General features: G+C 22.8%; 14 protein-coding genes across 14 annotated transcripts; 5 read left to right on the forward strand and 9 right to left on the reverse strand.

Moving 5' to 3' along the window:
- Positions 1–78: 78 nt before the first annotated feature.
- On the reverse strand, positions 79–3,454 carry frpA (actin binding protein; the record flags this gene model as incomplete). Its single annotated transcript, XM_629807.1, has 2 exons — positions 79–3,217; positions 3,303–3,454. 2 exons carry the CDS (start codon positions 3,452–3,454, stop codon positions 79–81), a joined length of 3,291 nt encoding a protein of 1,096 aa, XP_629809.1.
- A 1,188-nt stretch (positions 3,455–4,642) lies between these two features.
- DDB_G0292070 (hypothetical protein) lies at positions 4,643–7,126 on the reverse strand (the record flags this gene model as incomplete). Its single annotated transcript, XM_629808.1, has 1 exon — positions 4,643–7,126. One exon carries the CDS (start codon positions 7,124–7,126, stop codon positions 4,643–4,645), a length of 2,484 nt encoding a protein of 827 aa, XP_629810.1.
- Positions 7,127–9,325: 2,199 nt separating this feature from the next.
- Positions 9,326–10,809, forward strand: fdfT (farnesyl-diphosphate farnesyltransferase; the record flags this gene model as incomplete). Its single annotated transcript, XM_629809.1, has 2 exons — positions 9,326–9,523; positions 9,757–10,809. The coding sequence occupies 2 exons, from the start codon at positions 9,326–9,328 to the stop codon at positions 10,807–10,809; spliced, it is 1,251 nt and encodes a 416-aa protein (XP_629811.1).
- Positions 10,810–10,971: 162 nt separating this feature from the next.
- Positions 10,972–11,713, reverse strand: commd1 (COMM domain-containing protein 1; the record flags this gene model as incomplete). The annotated part of the gene is made up of 2 exons (XM_629810.1): positions 10,972–11,399; positions 11,578–11,713. 2 exons carry the CDS (start codon positions 11,711–11,713, stop codon positions 10,972–10,974), a joined length of 564 nt encoding a protein of 187 aa, XP_629812.1.
- Positions 11,714–12,093: 380 nt separating this feature from the next.
- Positions 12,094–13,149, forward strand: DDB_G0292076 (hypothetical protein; the record flags this gene model as incomplete). Its single annotated transcript, XM_629811.1, has 2 exons — positions 12,094–12,220; positions 12,293–13,149. The coding sequence occupies 2 exons, from the start codon at positions 12,094–12,096 to the stop codon at positions 13,147–13,149; spliced, it is 984 nt and encodes a 327-aa protein (XP_629813.1).
- A 348-nt stretch (positions 13,150–13,497) lies between these two features.
- On the reverse strand, positions 13,498–13,665 carry DDB_G0292078 (hypothetical protein; the record flags this gene model as incomplete). Its single annotated transcript, XM_629812.1, has 1 exon — positions 13,498–13,665. The coding sequence occupies one exon, from the start codon at positions 13,663–13,665 to the stop codon at positions 13,498–13,500; it is 168 nt and encodes a 55-aa protein (XP_629814.1).
- A 1,783-nt stretch (positions 13,666–15,448) lies between these two features.
- Positions 15,449–16,574, forward strand: DDB_G0292080 (hypothetical protein; the record flags this gene model as incomplete). Its single annotated transcript, XM_629813.1, has 2 exons — positions 15,449–15,893; positions 16,057–16,574. 2 exons carry the CDS (start codon positions 15,449–15,451, stop codon positions 16,572–16,574), a joined length of 963 nt encoding a protein of 320 aa, XP_629815.1.
- A 110-nt stretch (positions 16,575–16,684) lies between these two features.
- Positions 16,685–17,032, reverse strand: DDB_G0292082 (hypothetical protein; the record flags this gene model as incomplete). Its single annotated transcript, XM_629814.1, has 1 exon — positions 16,685–17,032. The coding sequence occupies one exon, from the start codon at positions 17,030–17,032 to the stop codon at positions 16,685–16,687; it is 348 nt and encodes a 115-aa protein (XP_629816.1).
- A 237-nt stretch (positions 17,033–17,269) lies between these two features.
- On the reverse strand, positions 17,270–17,770 carry DDB_G0292084 (hypothetical protein; the record flags this gene model as incomplete). Its single annotated transcript, XM_629815.1, has 1 exon — positions 17,270–17,770. One exon carries the CDS (start codon positions 17,768–17,770, stop codon positions 17,270–17,272), a length of 501 nt encoding a protein of 166 aa, XP_629817.1.
- Positions 17,771–19,080: 1,310 nt separating this feature from the next.
- On the reverse strand, positions 19,081–19,796 carry DDB_G0292178 (hypothetical protein; the record flags this gene model as incomplete). The annotated part of the gene is made up of 2 exons (XM_629816.1): positions 19,081–19,276; positions 19,561–19,796. The coding sequence occupies 2 exons, from the start codon at positions 19,794–19,796 to the stop codon at positions 19,081–19,083; spliced, it is 432 nt and encodes a 143-aa protein (XP_629818.1).
- A 973-nt stretch (positions 19,797–20,769) lies between these two features.
- On the forward strand, positions 20,770–21,885 carry mybT (myb domain-containing protein; the record flags this gene model as incomplete). The annotated part of the gene is made up of 6 exons (XM_629817.1): positions 20,770–20,772; positions 20,954–21,005; positions 21,091–21,129; positions 21,237–21,263; positions 21,353–21,559; positions 21,644–21,885. The coding sequence occupies 6 exons, from the start codon at positions 20,770–20,772 to the stop codon at positions 21,883–21,885; spliced, it is 570 nt and encodes a 189-aa protein (XP_629819.1).
- Positions 21,886–22,175: 290 nt separating this feature from the next.
- DDB_G0292086 (hypothetical protein) lies at positions 22,176–22,606 on the forward strand (the record flags this gene model as incomplete). The annotated part of the gene is made up of 2 exons (XM_629818.1): positions 22,176–22,212; positions 22,293–22,606. 2 exons carry the CDS (start codon positions 22,176–22,178, stop codon positions 22,604–22,606), a joined length of 351 nt encoding a protein of 116 aa, XP_629820.1.
- Positions 22,607–22,801: 195 nt separating this feature from the next.
- On the reverse strand, positions 22,802–23,137 carry DDB_G0292088 (hypothetical protein; the record flags this gene model as incomplete). The annotated part of the gene is made up of 1 exon (XM_629819.1): positions 22,802–23,137. One exon carries the CDS (start codon positions 23,135–23,137, stop codon positions 22,802–22,804), a length of 336 nt encoding a protein of 111 aa, XP_629821.1.
- Positions 23,138–23,786: 649 nt separating this feature from the next.
- DDB_G0292090 (hypothetical protein) lies at positions 23,787–24,293 on the reverse strand (the record flags this gene model as incomplete). Its single annotated transcript, XM_629820.1, has 1 exon — positions 23,787–24,293. The coding sequence occupies one exon, from the start codon at positions 24,291–24,293 to the stop codon at positions 23,787–23,789; it is 507 nt and encodes a 168-aa protein (XP_629822.1).
- Positions 24,294–25,391: the final 1,098 nt, after the last annotated feature.

Raw genomic sequence — 25,391 nt, forward strand, 5'->3', positions numbered from 1 at the left:
CATTTTTAATATTTATTAATAGTACAAAATTTTTATTTTTTTTTTATTTTATTTTATTATATATATATTTTTTTTTTTTTAAACTTGGATTTCTTCATCAGTTTTATTATTATTATTATTATTATTTTCATTCAATTCTAAATCTTTTTTATTTTTTAATAATGATTCTAATTTTTCTAATTTTTCTTGTTCCACCTTTTCTTTTAATTTTTTTCTTTCTCTTTCATCTTTTCTTTTCTTTTTCTCTAAAGCTAATTGGTGTTCTTCTTTTTCTTTTTCAATTTTCTCTTCAATTCTTTGAGCTTCAGATTTATTTCTTTCTATTGAGTCTAAGGTTTTTTGTAATTGAAGTTCATTCTTTTTTAAGAGAGTATCTTCATCTTCTTTTAATTGTTTTTCAAGTTTTTCAGCCAATTTTTGTTGTTCTTTTTCATGTTGTTGTCTTGCTTTATCCAATTCTTCCTTTGATTTTTCTTGTAAATCTGATAGTTTCTTTTTGTGTTGTTGTTCATTTTCCAGTTTTAGACTGGAAAGTTTTGCCATTTTATCTTCCAAATCTTTTTTGGATTGTTCCAATGATTTTTTGGTTTTTGTTGTTGAACCCACAGTTTCCATGAGTGTTTTATGTTTATTTTGTATGATTTCACGTTCTTTAATGGTTTGATCCTTATCTTTCTTTATATCACCAATCATATCTTTTGCCTGTGATAAAATTGATTCCAATTTTTGTTTCTCTTGTTGAATTTTTTGATTTTCTTTCTCTTTCTTTTCGACCAATTGTTTCTTTGAGGTAGTTTCTTTTTCAGTTTTTGCCAAACGTTCGCTTATTCTCTTTTCTTTAATATCTAAATCTTCAGATGCGTATGCTTTATCTTGAATTTCTTTTTCCAATAACTCTTGTTGTGCTTTAACTTTATGTAAATCTTTAGAGAGTCCTTGTTCAACTTTTTCCAATAACTCTTTTTCTTCTTGTTGTTTTAATTGTTTTAATTTCTTTAAACGCTTTTTCTCATCTTTAACCTCTGCTTTCTTCATTTCAACCTCTGCTGAATCTTCAATCGATAGTAATTCTAACTTTTGTTTATTAATTAATGTATCATCAACCTCTAAATTGGTTTTTGAAATTTGATCTTCCAATAGTTTATTATCTTTTAAAGCTTGGTGAGCTTCAGCCATAGCTTGTGAAGTTTTTTCACGTAATAATGATTTCTCTTTATAGAGTTCAGTATTTTTAGATTGTAATAAATGATTGATTTCTTTCTCTTGTGATAGTAATTGATTGGTTTTTGATTGTTCCTTTTTAATTCTTTCAGATTCTTTTTCAGTTTGTTCTTTTTGAATTGCAGCGAAATGAATATCCAATTTAAGATCTTTATTTTTTATTTCCATTAATTCTTTTTCTCTTTTTTCATTTTCAGTTTGAATTTGTTGTTTTAATAATCGATTTTCAGATTCAATAACTTGAGTTTTAATTTTCTCTTTTTCATATTCAATCTCTTTTTTAGTTGTCTCAAAATCACGTTTCATTTTTTCAATGGTTTCACGATTCTTTTGTTTTGTATCACTGAGTTTAATTTCTTTTTGAACTAGTACCTCATCCAATTCCATTTCTTTTTCCATTAAAATTTGAGAAGTTTCTTGTTTCTTTGTGGTTAATCTCTTCTTTTGAATGATAGTTTGTTCTAATTCCTCTTGAACTTCAATAGTTTCAATTTTAATTACCTCTGTTTGTTGTTGAGTATAAACCTTATCATTTTGAATTCTATCAATTTCATGACGTAAATCTCTGACTTGTTTAGTGGTTTTATCAATTATTCTCTCTGTTTCAACTTTATTTTTAATCATTTTCTCTGTATTATCTTTTGCACGAACTAATTCATCTTGAATCTTTTTCTTTGCCATTGAAATACGATGTTTATCTTCTTTGGTTTCAGTTAAATCAACTTTTAATTGTTTTTCACTTTGTTTTAATGTTACAATTTGTGATTCAATTTCAATTGCTTGTTGTTTCACTTTCTCCAATTGTCTTTTAGTTTCAAGTAAACCTGTAGATTCTAATTTATTCAATATTTCTTGCTTCTCTTGATCTAATTTCTCTTTTACTAATTTTAATTCATTTTCATTTGTAGAGGTATTTAATTTCAATTGCTCCAATTCCCTTTGATTTTGTTCAGAGATTGATTTAATTTCATTATATTCATTTTCAAGGCTTGTAGAAATTTCTTGTTCTAATTTTTGAATCTCTTGTTTCTCTTGTTCCAATTGTTCAATTAATTGAGATTCAGTTGGACCCGCTGATTCTTGAATCTCTTGTAATTGTTGTTCCAATTGTTGAATTTGAATTTCATATTCAGTCTTTTGCTGTTGAAATTCTTTTTCAATGATTTCAATCTTTTCATTTGTTTCCTCCTCGAATTGAATGTCTTGTTGTTTATTAATTTCAATTCTTTTTTTAATCTCTTCATAAACTTCAATCGATTCAAAATGACGATTTTGGTAACGTTGAATCTCTGAATCCAATTTTGAAATTGCTTCTTGATCAATATTTAACTTTTCATCAGCAGTTTTACCAACTTCAACCGATGGTACCATTGGTTCAACTTGATTGAAACGATTGAAAATGTATGCTACAAATGCCATATTTAAACGACCATTACCATCAACTATATCTTGTTGTCTAATGAATTTCTTACAATCCAATCTATCGATTGTATCTAAAAATCGTTTAGCACGCTCATTCAAATCCTTCTCATTCAAAAGTTCCAATCCACAAATTGATGGTGATAATTGATGAAATAATTGAATGTAAACTACACAATCTTTAATATCACTTGAGAAATTACTTATACGACGATCAATACCTGCTTCAGCTAAATGATGATTAACCCAACGTAATAGAATCTCATCTGCTACCAATTCTTCAATCTTTTCAGTCTCTCCTAAATCTAACATCTCTGCCTTTACACGATATGCCAATTTACTAACTTTATTCATTAAATCAATCTTTACCAATTGCCATAGAATAGATAGAATTAAATGTCTCTTTCCCTCTTGAATATCACCTGCACCAATATTTGTCAATTGAATTCCAATCTTTTTTGCACCTTTTAAACAATTTTCTAAATTTACATTCTTTTCAAAAATATTTAATTTATCTGAATTTAATTTTAATGTTGTTTCATTAATTGTTTTTGGTTTAATTGAATTAATTAATTTACTTTAAATAATATAATAAAATTAATAAAAATTAATAAATTTTTTTTTTTTTTTTTTTTAATAAATAATAATAAAAAATTAATTACCATAAAATTACACCATCTTTTAATGAATCAAAAATTAAATCTGATTTTGGATCGATTGGAATTCTAGATTTTAAAAGTTTTTCTTTTTTTAATAAAAAATTAACATGTTCAACAAGACTTTGTTTNCTCTTCATCATGATATGTATGAACATAATTTATATTTGTGGATGATTGAGTACTAACTAATTTACGTGTTGTTAGAATTGATGCCATTTTTTTTTTTTTTCTTTTTTTTTTTTTTTGGTTATTTTACTTCTTTTATTTTAAAAATAACATAAAAAAAAAAAAAAATGTTTTTAAAAAAAAAAAGGAAAAGATATTTAAGAAATATACAAATAATGTTTTTAATATAAGAATCAAAAAAAAAAAAAAAATTTGTTTATAATTATGTTATTAAAAAAAAAAAAAAAAAAAAAAAAAAAAAAAAACCATTAAATTTAATTTAATTTAATTAAAAAAAAAATTGGTTTTTTAAAAAAAGGGTTAAAAAAAACCCCCCCGATTTTTTTTTATTTTTAATGGGGGGGGGGGGGGTTGGAAAAAGAAAAAAGTAAATTTTTTTTAAAAAAAAAAAAAAATTTTGGGTGAATTTATTTAAAAAATCCTAAAAAAAAAATGCCCCTTTTTATTTCCAAAAAAAAATTTTTCCCTTTTCCCAAAAAAAAAAAAAAAAAAAACTCGGTAATTTTTTTCCAAAAGCCCCCCCAAAAAAAAAAAAAAAAAAAAATAAAAATATAAAAAAAAAAAAAGAAAAATAAAAAAATCAGTTTTAACTGTTTTTTTTTTTTTTTTTAAATAAAAAAAATATTAATCGAAAAAAGTGTCTCCAATGGTTTTTAAATATTTTTTTTTTTATTTTTTTAATTTTTTTTTTTTTTTTTTTTTAAATTTTTTTTTTTTTCCCAAAAGGGGTAAATAAAAAAAAAAAAATTTTTCAATACCCAAGGAAATTTTGTTTTCCCCCCAAAAAAAATCCAGCTTTGAAAGGACATTTAAAAAAAAGGGGAATTAAAAGGGGTTTTTTTACATAATTGGAATCCCATTAAAAATTTTGATTTTTTTCCTCAAAAAACTATTTTTTTTCAAACTTAATAAAAAAAAATATCATTTTTTTTTCCCCAACTTTAAAAAATAATTTTCATTTTTTATTAAAAAGTGTTTTTAATTATATATTTATTAATTTATTGAATGTTTTTTTTTATTAATGAAAAAAAAAAATTAACTCCTTTCTATTTTTAGTTTTTTTATTTTTATTTTTATTTTTTAATTTAAAAATAATTGATTGGGTGGGGTAATTAATTAATTTATTTTTGTTTTTTTATTTTTATAATTTTTAAAAATTAATGGTATTTAAAATTGGTTAATGCTTTTAATCTTGGAGATAATTCAATGACATTCATATCATTCATTGCTCTACCATCATATCCACCAAAAATATATACACGAGAGTTGATAACATTTGCTGTTGCCATATCACGGGGATCAGGTGAGGTATAGAGGAATGACATTTTACTCCAAGTTTCAGAAATTGAATCGAAAAAGTACAACTTTTTCGTTACTTTTCCACGAACTAAATGTTGACCACCAAATACTCCTATTAATGGTCCTAATACAAAAACACTACTAAATGTACAAACTTGAACTGCTACTGCATTATTTTGATTATTATTTTGATTTTGGTTTTGGTTTTGGTTTTGGTTTTGGTTTTGGTTTTGGTTTTGGTTTTGGTTTTGGTTTTGGTTTTGGTTTTGGTTTTGGTTTTGGTTTTGGTTTTGGTTTTGATTTTGATTTTGATTATTATTTACTATTGGATTATTTACAACACGACGCCATACATTTGTTTCTGTATCAAATATATGAATATCATTAAAACGTTCACGCCATGAATCACCAGCACCACCACCAAACATATAAAGTTTTGTACCAATTGAAACCAAACGATGACCACAACGTGCTGAGGGTATATCACCTGTGGCTTTAATTTCCGACCAACATAATGAAACTGTATCGAAAACGAAAAACTCATCCAAATCCTGTAACTCCCAACGACCATCTCTATTGATACCACCGAAAACATAGAGTTTATCACCGATTGAAGTGGCAGCATGATTGGTACGTGAACGTGGTGGAGTACCACTAACGTTTGGACAACTCCATGATAATTTCTCTGTATCGAAAATTGATAAATCGAAATAGACTCCACTACCATCGAATCCACCAAATACAAAAATCTTATTCTTGATTGCTACACTTGTATGACGTGCAAACTTTGGTGGAGTTACACCCGTGACTTCCACTTTACTAAAACGATTCTTTTCAGTATCGAATCTGAAAATATCACCAAATCTTCTCATTTGAGTTTCCTGACCACCTATATAATATATATAGTTGCCAACGGCTGTACCTGTATGTTGATATCTTGGTGTTGGTATAACTCCTTTCAACTTTATTACACTTGAAAATACTTGACCCCTTTCTGATGTACATAAAGTTTTTAATTGATAATAATTTTTCCATTGTGAATCAAATATTTCCTTTTTATCTAATATTGAAATTTTTGGTATTTCAATTATTTGTTTTTGTTTTTCTTGTTGTTGTTGTTGTTTTTGTTGTTGTTGTTGTTGTTGATGTAATCTTTGAATATATTGTGGTTGACCTGGTGGTGATGGTGGTGTATTTTGTGATTGATTTTTATTATTATTATTATTATTATTATTATTATTATTATTATTATTATTATTATTATTATTATTATTATTATTATTATTATTATTATTATTATTATTATTATTATTATTATTATTATTTGTAATGATACAAGGTTTTCCCCATCTTTTTAAAACTTTTTTTTTCCATAAGTCGTAATCTTGAGTTAATCTATAAAAATTCATTGATACTAATGACATATTAAAAATTGTATCCAATGAAAAATAACTAATGATTTTAACAATGATTTCTTCTGGTAATTCGTGAATTGGGAAATATAAATTATTATTACTTGACTCATCATCCATGGTTGATGAAATTAATGGGAAATATTTATTTGGTTCGAAATATTCTTTAAAACCATTTGTAGTATTTGTACCATTGTTTTTATTATTATTATTATTACTATGACTATCTAATGATAGATTTGAAACTTTTTTAAATAAGAAATGGATTGAACCTGTTGATGGCATATTATTACCATGATCATCATCATTACTACCATTTGAATCATTTACTGATTTATGCTTTTTAGATACTATTTTACCAATTTTATTTGATGAAGATGGTGGAGATGATGATGATGATGATGATGAAGAATTTGTTTGAGGTGAAGTTGGTGTTGAATTTAATGGTTGAGGAATTGATGAAGTTGAATTTGATAATACTGATGATGAGGTTGGTGATAATGGGGATATCAATGACCCAATACTATTTAAACTATTAGAGGTTAAAAGTGATGATGATGGTGCTGAAAAAACTGATGTTGACGATGTTTGTAGTACATTTGATGGAGGAACTCCGCTCTTTGATAGTTTTGAAAAAAATGTATCATAAAAAGAATGAAGGAATTGAAAACTATTATTTCTTGATAAATTTGGTGATGTGGATTGTTGTTGTTGTTGTTGTTGTTGTTGCTGTGAAGTTTGAGATGGTGATAAACTTGTTGGAGTTGTTGAAGTAGTTGTTGTTGTTGATGTTGTTGTTGATGATGATGATGGTGATGACGATGATGACGATGATGATGATGATGATGGTGATGATGATGATGATGATGATGATGAAGATGACATTTTTTTACTATTTTTTTGATTATTATTAATATTATAAGAAGGCATTATATTTTGTAAAATAATAAAAAAGCCAATTATAAAAAATAAAACTAATATATAAATTTTATTAAATAAAAATAATAAAATTATTATTATTAAATATTATTTTTTTTAAAAAAAATGAATAAAAAAAAAATTTTTAATTATTAATTATTATACAAAATAAATAAAAAAGTATATTTATTTATTTATTTACTTATTTTAAAGATATTTACTATTTTTTAAAAAGAAACAAAATAAAATTATAAAAAATAATAAAATATTATTAAAAAAACTATAATTGAGGTGACTGTTACTAATTATATACAATTATTATTATTATTAATTAATTAAAAAAAATAAATAGTTTTTTTTTTTTCTTTTTTTTTTTTTTTTAATTTAAAAATAAAAATATTTGAAAATAGAACTAAAAACAGTTAAAATATTTGTTGTTGCAACTAGTAATTACAAATGAATGACAATTTTTTTTTATTTTTATTTTTGTTTTTTTTTTTTTTTTATTTTTTTTTTTTTATTTTTTATTTTTTTTTATACACCAATATATATATAGAAAATTAATAATAAAAAATCAAATAAAAACCAACACAACGTTGTTTCCAAAAAAATAAATAAATTTAAAAAAAAATTAAATAATAAAAAAAAAAGTTTTTTTAAATTTGATTTATTAAACTACAAATCGTGTGTGTGACTGAATGTAAGTTTTTTTTTTTGGTTTTTTTTTTTTTATATTTTTTAAATTTTAAAAGGGATTTGTGTTCCCATTTTTACAAAAGTGGGGGGGGCAAAGGGGGGGGGGGGGGGTCATATATAAATCATTTAAAAAAAACTCCAAAAAAAAAAAACTTGGGGTGTTTGTGAAAATTTGCCTTTAAGGGGTTAAGTAATAAAAAAAAATAATAAATTTTTGTGTTTTTCCAATTTTGATTATTTATATATAGAACATTTAATTTTTTTTTTTTTTTTTTTTTTTAATTTTTTTTTTTTTTTTTTTTTTTTTTTTAAGGGTTTTTAAAATTAGATTCATTATAGAGTGGGTTTCTCTCTTTTTCCTCTTTTAATTTATTATTATTATTATTTTTTTTTTTTTAATTTTTGCTTTTTTTGATGAAAAAAAAAAATAAAAAATGAAAAAAAAAAAAAGTCACACTTACAAATAGATAGCATCATTATATACAGTATATAATTTTCATTTAAAAAAAAATGAATGAATAAATAAATAAATATGTGATTATTAAAAAAAAAAAACAAAAAAAAAATTATAAAATAAAAAAAAATAAAAAAAAGACAAAATGTAAAAAAAATTAAAAAAAATAAAATAAAATAAAATAAAAAAAAAACAAAACTAAAATTTTGTGTGTGTGGGTGTTAATCAAAACTATCATACAATGTTTTTTTTTTTTTTTTTTTTTGAAATTATTCCTTTGGAGTCATGTTCTCAGTATTGTCATGTATGTATTTTTATAAATAAAAAAAAAAAAAAAATAAAAAATGAATAGAAATAAAAATAAAAGGAAATTCCTTTAAGATGAAAAAAAAATGAAAGAAAAAAAAAAAAATAAAATAAAAAATAAAATTTAAAAAAAAAAAAAAAATAAAATCTTATTTTAATATCTTATCAAAACTTTTGTGCATCACAACGAAACGCGTGATTTTATTTCTCCAATGAATTCGAATTTGGTACTGGTTGATATTTTTTATTTAATTTTTTTTTTTTTAACATTTTTTTTTTCCTTTCACAAAATTGATTTTATTATAAAAGAAAATAAATAAATAAATAAATAAATAAATAAATAAATAAATAAATAATAAAAAAAAATGTAAAAAAAAAATAAAAATAAAAATAAATAAAGAAAAAAAAAAAAAAAAAAAGATATTAAAAAAAAAAAACATATAACTATTAGATTTTTTTTTTTTTTTTTTTTTTTTTTTTTTTTTTTTTTTTTCGAATTTAATTTATTTTAAATTTTTTTTTTTATTATTTTTTTTTTTTTTAAAAACGATTGGCGGCTGAGGCCACTGTTTTGATTTTTGATTTTTTATTTTTTTAATTTTTTTTTTTTTTTTTTTTTTTTTTTTTATTTTTTGTTGTAATTTTATCTTTTTTTATTTGTTGTTCAATTATCAACCACTTCATCCTCAATTACCAATTGTTGTGTTTTTTGTATAAATATATACACTCAAATAAATTTGTAAAAAAAAAAAAAAATGCAATATATGAAATCACTTGCTCATCCAGATGAATTCCTTTCTTTATTAAAGATTGGTTACACTGAATCATTTAAGCCAAAATCACAATTAAAAGAAAATTTAGGTAATAAAGAATGGTGTTACGAATTATTAAATAAAACATCAAGAAGTTTTGCTTTTGTAATTAATGAATTAGAACCAAGTTTAAAGGATGCTGTAAGTTTTAAAAAATTATAATAATAATAATAATAATTTTTTTTTTATTTGCAAAATAAAAATAAAAAAGAATAATAAAAATAATAAAAATAATAAAAATAAAAAAATAAAAATGGAAATAAAAAATAAAAAAATAAAAAAATAAAAAAAATAATTTTCAAAAATGTATTTTTGTTTTTACTAATAATAAAATTTTTTTATTTTTTTTATTTATTTTTTTTTTTATTTTATAGATTTGTATTTTTTATTTAGTATTAAGAGGATTAGATACAATTGAAGATGATACAACAGTTGAACTTAATACAAAATTACCAGTATTAACATCATTTTCAGAAGGATTATATCAACCAGGTTATAAGGTATTTGGATATGGTATGAATAATGATGAAAAGAATTTAGTAGAGAATTTCGATAAGGTGGTTGATGTATTTTTGGGATTGGGTGATGGATATTGTACTATCATTCATGATATTACACGTCGTATGGCAAATGGTATGTCAGAGTTTCTCCAAAAGTCTGTTGTAACATTACCAGAATGGGATCTCTATTGTCACTATGTCGCAGGTCTTGTTGGCATTGGTCTTAGCAAGATCTTTCATGCTAGTGGTTTAGAGAGTGAATGGTTCGCAACAGCAGATGATGAATCCAACCAAATGGGTTTATTCTTACAAAAAACTAATATCATTCGTGACTATTTGGAAGACATTAACGAAAAGAGAATCTTTTGGCCACGTGATGTTTGGGCTCGTTACACATTACATTTGGAGAATTTCAAAGAGGCCAAATACCAAATTCCAGCACTCCACTGTCTCAATGATTTAATCACCAATGCTCTTTCACATGCTCTTATCGCTTTGGACTACATGAGTCGTTTAAAGAATCCACAAGTTATCAATTTCTGTGCTATCCCACAAGTTATGGCCATTGGTACTTTGAATGCTTGTTATAACAATTACAACGTCTTCACTGGTGTAGTCAAAATTCGTAAGGGTCAAAGAGCATTGATCGTCGATGCTATTCAATCCAAGGGTCTCACTGCTACCTATGAGCTCTTCTTTAAGTTTGCCAATGAAATGCGTCATAAAGTTCCACCAAATGATCCATCTGCAAAGAAAACCATTCAACATCTCGAATCAATTGAAAAACTCTGCATAGAGAAATTAGGTTATAGACCTTCTGGTTTCAATGATTTCATCTCTTATGATTGGATGGCTGTTACTTCTTTAGCTGTTTCTTCTGCTTTCTTAATTGCTCGTCATGGTCCAAACTTTTTTTCGAAATTATAAAATAAAATAAAATAAAATAAATAATAGTAATAATTAAATGAAAAAGAAAAAAAAACAAAAAATAAAACTAAATTATTATATAAAAATTTATAAATATATTTCTTATTATTTGATTTGATTTTCTTTTTTTTTTTTTTTTTTTTTTTTTTTATTTTAATTTATTTATAAAGATTTTGCTTGTAAATGTTTCTGAATACTATTAATTTGTTGTAAAGTTTCTTCTAATTGATTTTTATCCATTTCAAATCTTATTAAATCATTTTTATTATTATTATTATTATTGGTATTGGTATTTTTTAATTTTAATTCTACAATTGATACAGGTTCATTAATTTCACTAATTTCTTTTGATTTTGTTTTAACATCAATTCTCCAACTAATTTTTTGTAAAGAGTTATTGAATCTTGTGGTTTTATATATAATTTCATGAATCTTCTTTTTATTAACTTTCCAAAATTTATTTAAACATTCTTGTTGAACTGTTGTAAAATCACTTTCTTTAACTATATTTTCAAATGTTGAAATTTGCATATCAGAGTATGATGCTTTTTGAATAATTTCAAAACATTTATTATATGTAAATTCGATCACTTTATTATATACATATATGTTTTTTTTTTTATTGTTAATTTAAATTTATTTAATTTAGTTGGTATTTGTTTTTCATTTTTGGAATTTTTTTGTGGTATGTGTGTTGTGAAATAGGTTATTTTATTTTTTAATATTTTTATATTTTTTTTTTTTTATAGATAATAATTTTTAACTTACATTCTAATGTAACATCATCTTGTTCAGAGAACACCATTTCTTTTAATGTTTCCAAAGATTTACAATCTTCATCTTTTTCATATTCTTTTTTTAAAAGGAATCCTAATAAACTTGAAAAATATTTTGGTTGATCCATTTGGTTTAATTAATAATAATAATAATACAATAAAATAAAAAAAAAAAAGAAAAAAAAAAAATTTACAAACTCGCGACTGAATTTTAATTTTTTTTTTATTTTTTTTATATTTAATTTAAAAAAAAAAATAAAATTCAAAAGAAATTTTTTTTTTTTTTTTTTATTACCATTTATATTACTTTTTTTTTATTACAATTTATATTACTTTTTTTTTATTTTATTTTATTTTTTTTTCCAATTTTTACTATTTTTAGGGAACATAAAAAAAAACCTTTTTAAAAATTAATTTCTAAAAAAAAAAATTAATTTCTAAAAAAAAAAAAAAAAAAAAATAAATAAATAAATTATTATATAAATAAATTATTATTGTATATATATATATGACATATTCTATCATTATAAGAATACCATGGAAAAGACCAAACGATGAACTGATTTGGAATGAAGAAAAAGATAATATGTTATGGAGATTTATTGCACTTCATCCTCAACCAAACGATATAGATTGTAAGTTTAATTTTCCTTTTTTTCATTTTTACATTTTTCAATATTATTAACCATAATTTTAAATTATTAAAGGGAATTCAATATCATCACGATTAAATATTAACGAGAGTGAGTGTAAATTAAGGGCGTCACATCTTTATAAACAACAATTTATTAAATTACAAAATGAAACATTATTAAACATATCAAGCGGTAATAATAATAATAATAATAATAATAATAATAATAATAATAATAATAATAATAATAATAATAATAATAATAATAATAATAACAACAACAACAATAACAACAACAACAATAACAACAACAATAACAATAGTAATAGTAACAGCAGCGGTAGTTATTCATTTTCACAACAACAACATCAACATCAACAACAGCAACAACAGCAACAGGTACAGCAACAAGTACAACAACCAAGAGCAACAACACCTAGGAATGATGAACTTCAAAGGTTATATAATAGTGTACAAAGAAATAGCTTCGATTGGATAAAGGTATCCATGGAATTGGGTATTCCTCCAATGGAATGTAGAAATTTATTTTTATCATCTCAACAAAATCAACAAAATCAGCAAAAACCTCAACAAAACCAATCTGGAACGCCACCTAGTACTTACAATTATAATAATAATAATAATAGTAATAATAATAGCAATAATTACAACAACAGCAACAGCAACAGCAACAACAACAACAATAGTAATAATAATAACTCTACAAATAGTGGTTCACAAAGAACAAACCAACAACAACAATATCAAAACTATCAATCAATACAACAAAGCTATGGTTTTTTAAGTTCAATGGAGGGTTCAATAACTCAATCAGAATTAGTGGACGCATTAATTGATGAAGAAGATAGACAGCAACAACAACAAAAGCAGCAACAACATAAACAAATACAGAGAGGTTTTCCGCAATAAATTAATACACAAAAATAAAGAATATATAAATATTTTTTTTTTTTTTAATTTAATTTAATTTAATTTAATCTTGCATTTGACAAGAATTGTTTTATTAATTTGAAGTTTTTTTTTTTATTATTTATTTCTTTATTTCTTTCTTTCTTTCTTTCTTTTTATTTTTATTTATTTTTTTATTTTGACTATCGATACAATTGCTTTTTTTTTTTATTTTTTATTTTTTAATTTTTTTTTATTTAATAATAATAATAAAATTTTGAAAGATTTTATTAATTGCTATTATTAATTGATTTTGATTGATAAATTGATAAAATTCTTAATTATGAACACAAAAATAATAATGCTTTATTAAGCAGTTGCAGTGCCCAAAAGTCTCTTTTTGTGAAATAATGAATAAATTAGGAATGATGATGCTGAAATTAAAATAAACCAAAAACTATTTGTTTTAGCAACACTTTTCTTTTTTGTTTCTTCTTCTTCTGTTGAAAACTTTTTAAAAATTGATCTGAAAATCATTTTTTAATATTATTTAATTTTGTATTTGATTTCGTAAAATATGAATAATGGGAAAAAATTAATGAAAAATGAAAAAAAAAAAAAAAAAAAAAATCAAAAAAAAAAAAGAATTAAAAAATTATAATTTTAAAATTGTTTCCACATTCAAATTAAGTGTGTAATTAATTTAAATATATTATTTTAAAACATTTCTCCACACACTCATTACATGAATTATAATATTTTAATTTTTTTATATTTTTTTTTGTAAACCATTTTTAGAGAGGGGGTATATATGTTTGGGCATGGTTTTTTTTTTATTCATTTTTAAAATTTATGCCAAAAAAAAAAAAAAAAAAAAAAAAAAAAAAAAAAAAAAAAAAAGGGAATATTATTAATTAAATAAATGAAATATAAGTATTAAGTTGGAATAAGAACTCTTATCAGACTTTTTTGTTAATGAAAAAAAAAAAAAAAAAAAAAAAAAAAAAATAAAATACTAATAAAAAGGGTTATTGATTTTTCATTGAAAATATTAAAATTAAAAGGGATAAATTTCACTATAAATAAAAGGGATTTTTTTTTTTATAAATCATTTCAAATAAACATTTTAAAAAACAAAAAAAAACCTAAAAAAAAAAACTAAAAAACTAAAATCAATAATAAAAAAAATGACAATCATTGGTAAATATCTTTTCAAAAAAAAAAAAAAAACCCAAAAAAAAACCCAAAAAAAAAGACCCAAAAAAAAAGACCCAAAAAAAAAGACCCAAAAAAACCCAAAAAACCCAAAATTACCCAAAAACCGAAAAGAAATATTAATATTAAATTTTTAAATTAAAAAAAAGGGTTATGTTAATAGGTTAAATTTCTTTTTTAGGTTCAATAAAAAAATCAAAATCCTCATCAATTAAAGGTGGTAGCAGGGAATCAGGATTTGGTGGAAAAGGCAAATGCTGATTATAATGTCTTTACTTCATTAATTGGAGGTGCAATTTTATCAATTGTTGGGGCAACATCTGGCTTAGTAATTGGAGCAATCGATGGTTTTACAAGGGGTTTTGAATTTGGTGCCCCTTTATTTGCCCCCCCAATTGTTGGCAAATTAATTTAATCTCATGTGCTCTAAAAAAAAAAAAAAAAAAAAAAAAAAATCTATTCCAATTCTCCAATTAATTTTACTATTACAATAAATTAAAAAACTAAAAATATAATATAATAAAACTAAACTAAAAATATAAATTTTTAAAAAAATTTAAAAAATTAATTATTAATGTTGATTTTAAAAAAAAAGAAAAAAAGAAAACATAAAATAATTTCTATTGGTACATTTTAAATACCGAAACCAGATATTTATTTTTTTCATAGAAAGAATCGCTCATTTTTTTTTTTTTTTTTTTTCAAAAAAAAATTTTTTTATTGGACAAGAAATAAAATCTAAATTTTTTTTTCTTTTTTTTTTTTTCTTTTTTTTTTAAAAATCATCGTTCGTTATCTTAAAATAAAATTTGAAAAAAAAAAAATTGAAAAAAAAAAAGAGTTCTTCATACTAAAAATATTTTTTTTCCCCCCCCTATTTTAAATATCATCCAATTCTATAGACTCTTTCTTTTTACCTTTTTGATTTTTTTTTTTTTTAATAAAAAAAAAAAGAATAAGAAAAAAAAAGTATTTAAACAAAAAAAAAAAAAAAATATTATTCAATTAAAAACAAAAAATATTTATATCTTGTAATTAATAATAATAACATTAGAAATAAACATTTAACATTAAAAAAAAAAAAAAAAAAAAAAAAAAATCAAAAATGAAATTAATTATCTCATTATTAATTCTCATTTGTACATTAAAATTATCATTTGGATGTGAAGGTGACTTCAATCCAACCACTGCCAATATTGGTCAATGTTCAGCAAGTCAAACCGTTGGTTGGGTACCAGCTGCACCAGAGTATGGAACTGAGACATTAAAAGTTTGGACTCCAGAAGAATTAAGCCCAGAAGAAAGAGATATGCATGAACATCGTATGGCCTACATTTTAGCAATCTCAAAACAAACCAGAAGAAAATTTGTCACCTCCATCTATGCTCAAAATGGTACTCTTTTATGCCATGGTGTTAATACTGGTAAACCAAATTTAATGACTCATGGTGAAGTTGCTGCAATTAACAATTGTACATCATTATATAACATAAGTTCATACACTAATATGACTCTCTACACAACTGGTGAACCCTGCGCGATGTGCTTAAGTATTAGGACCAACAATTAATTATCATTATTATTTTTTTATTTATATATTTATTAATTTTTTAATTATTTAAATTTTTTTTTTTTTTTTTTTTTTTTTTTTTTTTTTTTTTTTTTTTCTTTCTTCCCTACAGGCTAGTGCATTATTATGGTTAGACTTCAAAGTTGTTGTTTGGGGTACTTGGAATTCTGATCTTATGTGTAAAGTTTGTATGGGTCAAATTCCAATGGATTCAAACTATATTTTCTCACGTTACTATGGTGTTAGAGCAACTCCACCAACTTTAATTGGTGGTATTCTTCGTAATGAAACTGATGCTTGGTTCACACCATATTGTAATAACCCAGCTTCACCATACTATGTTAAACCAAAATGTGCATGTTACAACTCAACTTCACCATTGGTAATTAATCAAGTCTCTTCCTCTACTTGGTATGAAGGCCCAAACAACACCAAATACAGTCAATTCGATGGTAAAATCTTAAACAATGCTAATTACGCTGTTAACAATCCAACTTTCACATCCTCACCATCAGGTGTTAAACCACGTACTATTTGGGGTTTAAAGAATGAAGGTGGTGATATTTGGTCATTATCATATTACCCAGTCATTAGCGGAAATGGTGGAGCTTTCCCATTTGGTTATATTAGCACTCAAGAAATTACCTTTAAAGCTAATTAATTATTTATTACCAATTAAAAAGTCTTACCGACTTTATATAATCATAAAAAAAAAAAAAAAAAAAATTAATCCGAATAAATTAATAAAAAGTAATACCTTTTTGTTCACAATTATATTTTATTATTATTATTATTATTATTATTATTATTATTATTATTATTATTATTATTATTATTATCAATATTATTATTATTATTATTATTATTATTATTATTATTATTATTATTATTATTATTATTATTATTATTATTATTATTATTATTATTATTATTATTATTATTATTATTATTATTATTATTATTATTATTATTATTATTATTATTATTATTATTATTATTATTATTATAATTATTATTATTATTATTATTATTATTATTATTATTATTATTTTTATTATTATTATAATATCTTAACTTCACTATTTGGAGGTGAAATTTTACCAATTGTTGGGGTAACATCTGGCTTAGTAAATGGAGCAATCGAAGGCTTTACAAAGGGGGTTTTTAATTGGTAATTTAATTTAATCTACAAATAACTAACCAATTCTCATCAATATTTTGGACTGAAAAAAAAAAAAAAAAAGAAAATCTATTGAAATAGTAAAAATAATTGGAGAATTGGAATATTAAAAAAAGTAATATAAAAAGTATTTAATTAAATATAATAATAAAAAAAAAATCCGCATTTTTTATATTTTATTTAATATAAAGAGATATAATTAACATAAGTTTATGCAGTTGGTTGGAAAGCAATTTGGTCTTCACCATCGATGATGTAACCGAATGAGAAGGTTTGACCTGTTGGATGACTGGATACCATTGGAGAGCCCAAGTATTTTTGGTTTCATCAACAGCAAGACCCCAGATTGAGTTTGGACGGAGTGGAGATGAGGTGAAGGTTGGGTTGGTGACGGTTACTGAACCAGTGTTGGTGATGATACCACCGAATTGAGAGACAGTTTTACCGTTTTCGAACCATGAGGAGTAAAGAGTTTGATCGATCTTTAATGGTGAAGTAGTGTTGGTACAGACACATTGTGGTTTAATGTAATAGATTGAAGTTGGTTTGCTACAGTATGAACCGAAACAGGCGTCAGCTTCAGTACGTAAGACACCACCGATAACTCTTGGTGGGCTAGCTCTTAAACCATAGTAACGACCCAAGATGTATGAGGAATCCATTGGGATGTTTGACATTCAGATTTTGCAAAGTAAATCACTGTTGAAGGTACCCCAGACAATGTGCTGAATGGTCTATTCGTGCAAACCGGGTAATAAAAGGTATTTTTTTTAAAAAAAAAAATGGACTACATGGGCTGAACTGTTTATTAGTGCCAACCGGGCTGATACAAGGTTTTTTTTTTTTTAAAAAAAAATAAATTGACTGCAAAGATTGACTGATAAAAGGTTTTTTTTTTAAAATGGGCAAAAATAAGGTTTTAAATTTTTGATACGGACTGCACGGGCTAATCGAGATAAAAAAAAAAATATCACACTGACTACAAATTATTTTTTTAAAATAAAAAAGGACTACACAGGCTTATAAAAAGGTTTTTTTTTAAAAAATTAAAAAAAAAAAAAAATAAAAACAATAAAAAAACGATAAAAACATTACAATTTTTTAATTTTTTTATTTTTTCTTTTTTAAATGTATTTAAAAAATAAAATATATTTAATAAGAAAATATGAATATATTGTTTGAGACTTTGCAAAAAAAAAAAAAAACCTGAATGTATGTAGTATTTTTTATTATTAATTTTTATTTTTTTTTATTTTTATTTTCTGGAAAATTAAAATAAAAAATCACTTTGCATATTATTTTAAGTTTTGTATTATTAATAAATAAATAAATTATTTTACATTCTTATTTAGGAGAAAACCAATAAAATAAAAAATAATAAAATGAAATAATAAATAACGTTAATTTTTTTTTTTTTAGGTAATGTGTGGTAAATTTTGAAAAAAAAATAAAATTTAATTAAAGTAATAACTAACAATTTTACATTTATATTTAGGAGTTTAAATCAAAAAAAATGAAATTAAAAATAATCAAATTAATAATATTAATAAATAAATAAAAAAAAAAAAAAAAAAAAAAATAAAATTACCGCATTATTTCATTTTTATTATTTTTTATTGAATACTTTTTTTTTAAAAATAGATGGTTTTTTTAAAAATATTTAAGCCCACGTATATCCTAAAAAAACCTTTAAATAAATAACCGTTTCAAAAAAAGACGGTTATTTATTTAAATATCTAAAAAAATAATTTTGTAAGGGCTGTACTCAACCCTTTAAAGTGCTGTACGGGCTATGCCCAAAATTAAAAACTTTGAGCACAACCCGCACAGCACTCTTAAGTGTTGCGCACAGTCCTTACAATGTTTTTACAATTTTGTTTGGGCTGTTGGGGCTTATAGTGCCAAAGTTAAAATTTTTCTCAGTGGTCGTGTATCTTTTTATATATATATGTTTTACAATTGAACTATACCAGATTATTTAATTTATCTAATTGTTAGCTGGTTGTAAAGAAATACCTTCTAATAATTCTTCATTTTCATCGGTATAATCGACCAAGTCCAAACCAATTTTATTACTCTTGTCTTTATGAATTTGTTTTTTACATGAACGTTCAGTTCTGATAGCTTCAAAATACTTTGATAATATTAGTACTGCTAATGATGCTTTATTTTTATAGGTGGAACTAAAAACATTCTTTACAATACTAAGTTTGCTCTAAGGTGTAACATTTCTTGAATTCCCAGAATCTTTTTTTAATTTTAAACCTTGCTTTAAAGGTTGATTTTGAATTTGTTTACATGTTGCAGTGATACCATGATTTGATAATAATTTATCTCTAATAGTTGATACACTTGGATCATCTTCAAATAATTTTTTTAAATGGAGTTGATTGGTTTCATCCCATAATTGATCACCAATAAATTTAAAATTTGGAAGTTTAGTTAAATTATAGTTTCTTCCATCAACCAAAGTTGTGAAGAATTTTGATTAGCAACATTTTCCATCATTTGTGGTCTGTTAGCATATGCAAAGAGAGCAGTTACAAAAAGATTTTCTTGATGCATGTCCCATGCTTGGCCAACCTTAGTACCATTATTAAATTTAACCTCTTGCAAGATTGGAATTTCTTTCTTGGCACCTTCTATTCTGTCAACAAAACTATTAACTTGAGTACTATTAATGTTGATACCAGAGCACTTCATTTCAACAGAGGTATGAATAATTTCCACCATGCATGACGAAGGCTTTAACAAAGGCTTGGATTGATGGCAAACTCCAGAGATATGCATCTTTGCCAGAGTAAACAAGTTGGCAGATACTTTGATAGAATGAGAACATTCGGTTATCGAAATTTAACTTTCCTTCAGGTTGTTGAATACCTTCACACAAATTATTAGGAATTAAACTAATATTTGGATTATCAAAAGTACTAAAATCAACAAAATGAACATTTTTTTTTTTTTTTGAAACATATTTATTAAATTTTTTTTTTTTTTTTTTTTTTTTTTTTTTTTTTTTTTTTTTTTTTTTTTTTTTTTTTTTTTTTTTTTTTTTTTTTTTTTTTTTTTTTTATATTTACATGTATGTTTATTTATTTATTTATATTTATTTATTATTATATTCATTTGAAACCTTTTATTCATTATATTTTTTTTTTTAATAAATTATAGATATTATATATATAGAATACTATGGGTAAAAGGAAATAATAATGTTTGTTTGTAGTTGAAAATATTAAAATTAAAAATAAAAAAAAAAATATAACAAAAAAGATTTTATTTTAATAACAAAAAAAAAAAAAAAAAAAAAAAAAAAAAAAAAAAAAATTCTTAAAATTTTTTTTTAAAAATTGTGTTTTTATATTTTCCAAACATACTTCATTTAAGGGGGGTCAGATTTACAATCATTTTAAAGGAATGGGGTTATAAATTTTCTTAAAATAATATTTTAAAATATCTTTGAAGTTAAACATATTTATGTATTTATATAATGATACGATTAGTTTATCAAAATGTGTTTGGTTGTTTATTATTATAATTGGTTGTTTATTATTATTATTATTTTTTTTAATTAATTACTGCATTTCTTTATTAGATTTAATAATAGTTTAGAAATAATAAAATAATATATAAAAAATAAAAAAAAATAATATTAGTTGAAATAATAAAATTTTATATGGTATAATAAATAATTAAATAGTTTGAAATAATATATTAGTAAAATTAAATAGTAAAATTAAAATAATAATTTGATACATATATTATTTTATAGATAAATAGTTCAATCATTGAAATAATAACAACAACAACAATAATAATAATAATAATTATATATATATCATATTAATAATTAAAACTAGTTTGAAATTAATGGTAATTTAAAGGTTGATATAAATAAATTCAAAAAAATTTGTATGTATTATTTTAGTTACTACCTACTACTTTTAAACATGTTGTATTAACATTATATTCAAATTTTTTATTACAATTCCTATAGATACAACTGTCTTTGATAAAAACATTTCACCTCAAATTAGTAAGTATTTTATTTTTATTATAGTATAGGTAACACTAGCGTTATTCTACAACTTTTTATATATTAACCTTGATAATAAATAATTCTTTAATCCGATTACTATAAAGATGAAATTTTAGATCTATTTGAATTTGGTATGTTTTAAATTTTATTATTATTATTTATAATTGCAATTATTAATTCTCAACATTGGTGTATTAATATAAATTCAATAATTATTTAGATACTACAAAATCATCATATGAAGATGTGATTGAAGAATACAGTAAATTTGAAAATGATTCTCTTGGATCATTTGAATATCTTGATTACAGTGATTTACGTTTATTATCTAAAAGAAAGTGGAATAATAAAGAAGCTTTAATCATAGGTAATGGTAAAAGTAATTATAAAACAACTGTACAAATAAAAGGTGATTTGTTAGATAAAGGTTATTTTAGAACTGAACTTGCTATTGATACATAGTTTGATAGAAATAAGTATTAATAAATAAAATGGTTAAAAATTTTAAAAGTACTCAAGAAACCATCACCAGTCATTTCAAGAAATTGGAGTCCAGATGAACAAAAAGCATTAATGGTTGAAGTTTCTACACTTGGTAATAAATCTGAAATCAACTGGTTTTTCATTTCTCAACAACTCTTTTTAAAAGGTATTAGTAGAAATGCAAGAGAATGTCAAAGAAAACATGAATCAATCCAATATGTTGGTCTTTCAGGTAATCCAAAAGCTAAATTTAAAGGAACTTTTGATTAGTTTGTCATATATTTTAAATAAATAACATCTTCAATATAAAAAATTTCCAATAATTTTATTTTCTTTTTTTTTTGTTATTGATAGTACTTATAACAAAAAATGAATGATAAATAATTAAATTCTAAAAATAAAATTTTTGATTTAAAAAATAAAATAAAAAATTCAAAAAATAGAATGATTACACGGTGTTTATGATAATAATTTTTTTTTTAATTTTAAAAATTTTTTTATTTTAATTTTTAATTTTTTTTTTTATTTTTTTTACCAATTCCAGTCTGTAAACAACATTCATGTATCGATCGTTGTCTACTGGTCCATGTCGATCATGTAAGTTAAAAACAAGTCCATATGTCGTTGTGGAAAGACCATTGAAAATAGACAATGTGGTTCAACAAGATATGACAAAGCATTTACTTGTGATGTTTGCAAAATTCATGAATGTTGTCCAAGCACACCAACACATGATGAAGCAGGTAACCAAGATTGTATAATTTATTCTACATTTTCTTCACTCGATCCAAATTCACAAGAATATGCAAATAAATTACAAATTGAGCCATTACAGTCTATATCAATAGTATCACCAAAAATTATTAAAAAAATTGAACCAATCCTTATAAAGATTGTAAGTAGTAGTAGTAGTAGTAGTAGTAGTAGTAGTAGTAGTAGTAGTAGTAGTAGTAGTAGTAGTAGTAGTAGTAGTAGTAGTAGTAGTATTTAATAAATAATAAAAAATGAATTAATAATAAATTGTAAAGATAAAAAATTAAATAAATTTAATAATAATGAAATTAGAGTAGTATGTTTGCATTCTAATGAATCGATGTATTGTTGATATGTTAATCTTGATAATGTATAGGTTTTCAAAATTGTCATCCTTGCTATTGTGATCGCTTGACTTTTCCATTTGCTAAGATTATCTTTGATTGCTGTCAATTTTGAATTTAAACCTATTTTGGTGAAATTGAGACCTAAATATCTTTCTGGTGCATCGCTTAATTTGAATGGTAACCTTGGAGGTATGTCCCCAATTACCATCAGGAAATCCCAAATACTTAATTCGGTTACTTATTTTAAATATGGAGTTAATATTTTGAAAAACTCTATAAATTGGATCATCTGGTAGTTGTGTTGAAGCAGTAGTGGTATTTGCAGTTGGTTTGTTTAAATTAAAAGTTGTTGGAGTATTTGAGGTTTGACCAACTGAATTATGGTTAGCAGAATTAGTATTGGTGGTGTTACAGGTAGCCATTATTTGATTAAAAATTTAAAATAATTATAAAAAATAATTTTACAATAAAATGAAAAATTTAATTTGTTATTAATATATTATTATATTATTGTATATTAAAAAAAGATTGATTATTATTTTTTTTCAGAACCAATTAAAAAAGTACAAATCAGGTGGTAGTATTAACCAATTTGTATTTCATCAGATGAAGGAGAATCATCAAACAAATATGATAATTATGATGATTATGAATCAGTCCTTAATCACCAATTTTACTAAAAAAGATGTTCCAACACAATACCAACATTATTTGATAATACTAATTCAAGCAAATGCCCTGGTGTTTTTTTTCCAATACTTCAAATTTAAAACTTTATCGAAAATAATATTCGTTAAATTATTAAATTAAGTAATATTACCATTTGAGCCTTAAAAAACACAATAGGTATTATCATCTTTGAAAAGTAAAAACATCCCTGCACAAACTGGGATATACAATTTAAAAAAAAAAAAACATTTTAGCTTTTTCTTGTAATTAATTTATTTTGTTATTTTGTATTATGTTTTGTATAAAAAGAAATTCCAAAAATAAAAAAGTTATTCCAAAAAAAAAAATCGGCGTTGTTGTTTATATTTTATTTAATATAAAGAGATATAATTAATTATAAGTTTATGCAGTTGGTTGGAAAGCAATTTGGTCTTCACCGTCGATGATGTAACCGAATGAGAAAGTTTGACCTGGTTGGATGACTGGATACCATTGGAGAGCCCAAGTATTTTTGGTTTCATCAACAGCAAGACCCCAGATTGAGTTTGGACGGAGTGGAGATGAGGTGAAGATTGGGTTGGTGACGGTTACTGAACCAGTGTTGGTGATGATACCACCGAATTGAGAGACAGTTTTACCGTTTTCAAACCATGAGGAGTAACGAGTTTGATCAATCTTTAATGGTGAAGTAGTGTTGGTACAGACACATTGTGGTTTAATGTAATAGATTGAAGTTGGTTTGCTACAGTATGAACCGAACCAGGCGTCAGCTTCAGTACGTAAAACACCACCGATAACTCTTGGTGGGCTAGCTCTTAAACCATAGTAACGACCAAAGATGTATGAGGAATCCATTGGGATGTTTGACATACAGATTTTGCAAAGTAAATCACTGTTGAAGGTACCCATCTTATAAGACCAATTAATTCCAATGTGGCTTCATCTGTTGCAAATCGATTTTCATTTATTAACTCTTATAATAATCTATCAAAAATTAATAAAATTTCTTTTTTTTTAACATATTTTAAAATTATTTATTAATTTTTAATAAATTTTATTATTAGTATTATTTTTTTAATATTAAAATTATAAATAAATGATTAATAAATTATTATTATTCACTAAATAATATTATTTTTTGATTAATAAATAATTTCTATAATAAATAAGGAATATATTATTTGAAAAAAAATAAAAATTCTTATATTTTAAAATTTTTTATTTACACCCATTATTTTTTATCATTTTATTATAGTTTTTAATAATATATAATATCATATTGTAACTCAAAAATATCTTGTTTATACTAATATTTATTTAATTTTATGAAATGTTCTAAATAGAACATTTAAAAATAACTATTAATATTGAATTAATAATTCAATATTAATTATTGCTAACTTAATTTATTTTAATAAATTGTTTCATTTTATATAATAAACTCACTAAACACAACTAAATAATAATTCAAAAATAAATAATAATAATTTAGAATATAGTTTTGTTTCAACATTTTATTATAACACATACAATTCAGAAAATAATAATAATTTATTTTATTGTTTTGTTTAAAGGGGTTTTCTCCCGTTGTAATTAAATTTAATTAATTTTAAATTTAATTTTCAAAAAAAAAAAAAAAAAAAAAAAAAAAAAAAAAAAAATTTTTTAATTTGAATTTCACAAAAGTTTTCATAATAGATATTAGATACCAGATATTAAAAATGTCACACAAAATCACCATATAAAATAATAATATAAATTTAAAAATAATTTAATTAAAAAGAAAATAATAATTAATTAGAATAAAATTAAAATAATATAATATTGTAGTTTAAATTGGATCTAACCCTATCGGCTGAGGTTGGAGTAGTTAACAGATTTGAGTCTGCTCAAATCTGAGGACTATAAAAGGAAACTAGGTTTCTAATTCAACCTCAGTAATAAATATATACAAATAATAAAAACGCGATAGGGCTACGGTCATTAATTAAATACATGTGTACATTT

Source organism: Dictyostelium discoideum (genome assembly GCF_000004695.1).
Source record: "Dictyostelium discoideum AX4 chromosome 6 chromosome, whole genome shotgun sequence".
NCBI lineage: Eukaryota > Evosea > Eumycetozoa > Dictyosteliales > Dictyosteliaceae > Dictyostelium > Dictyostelium discoideum.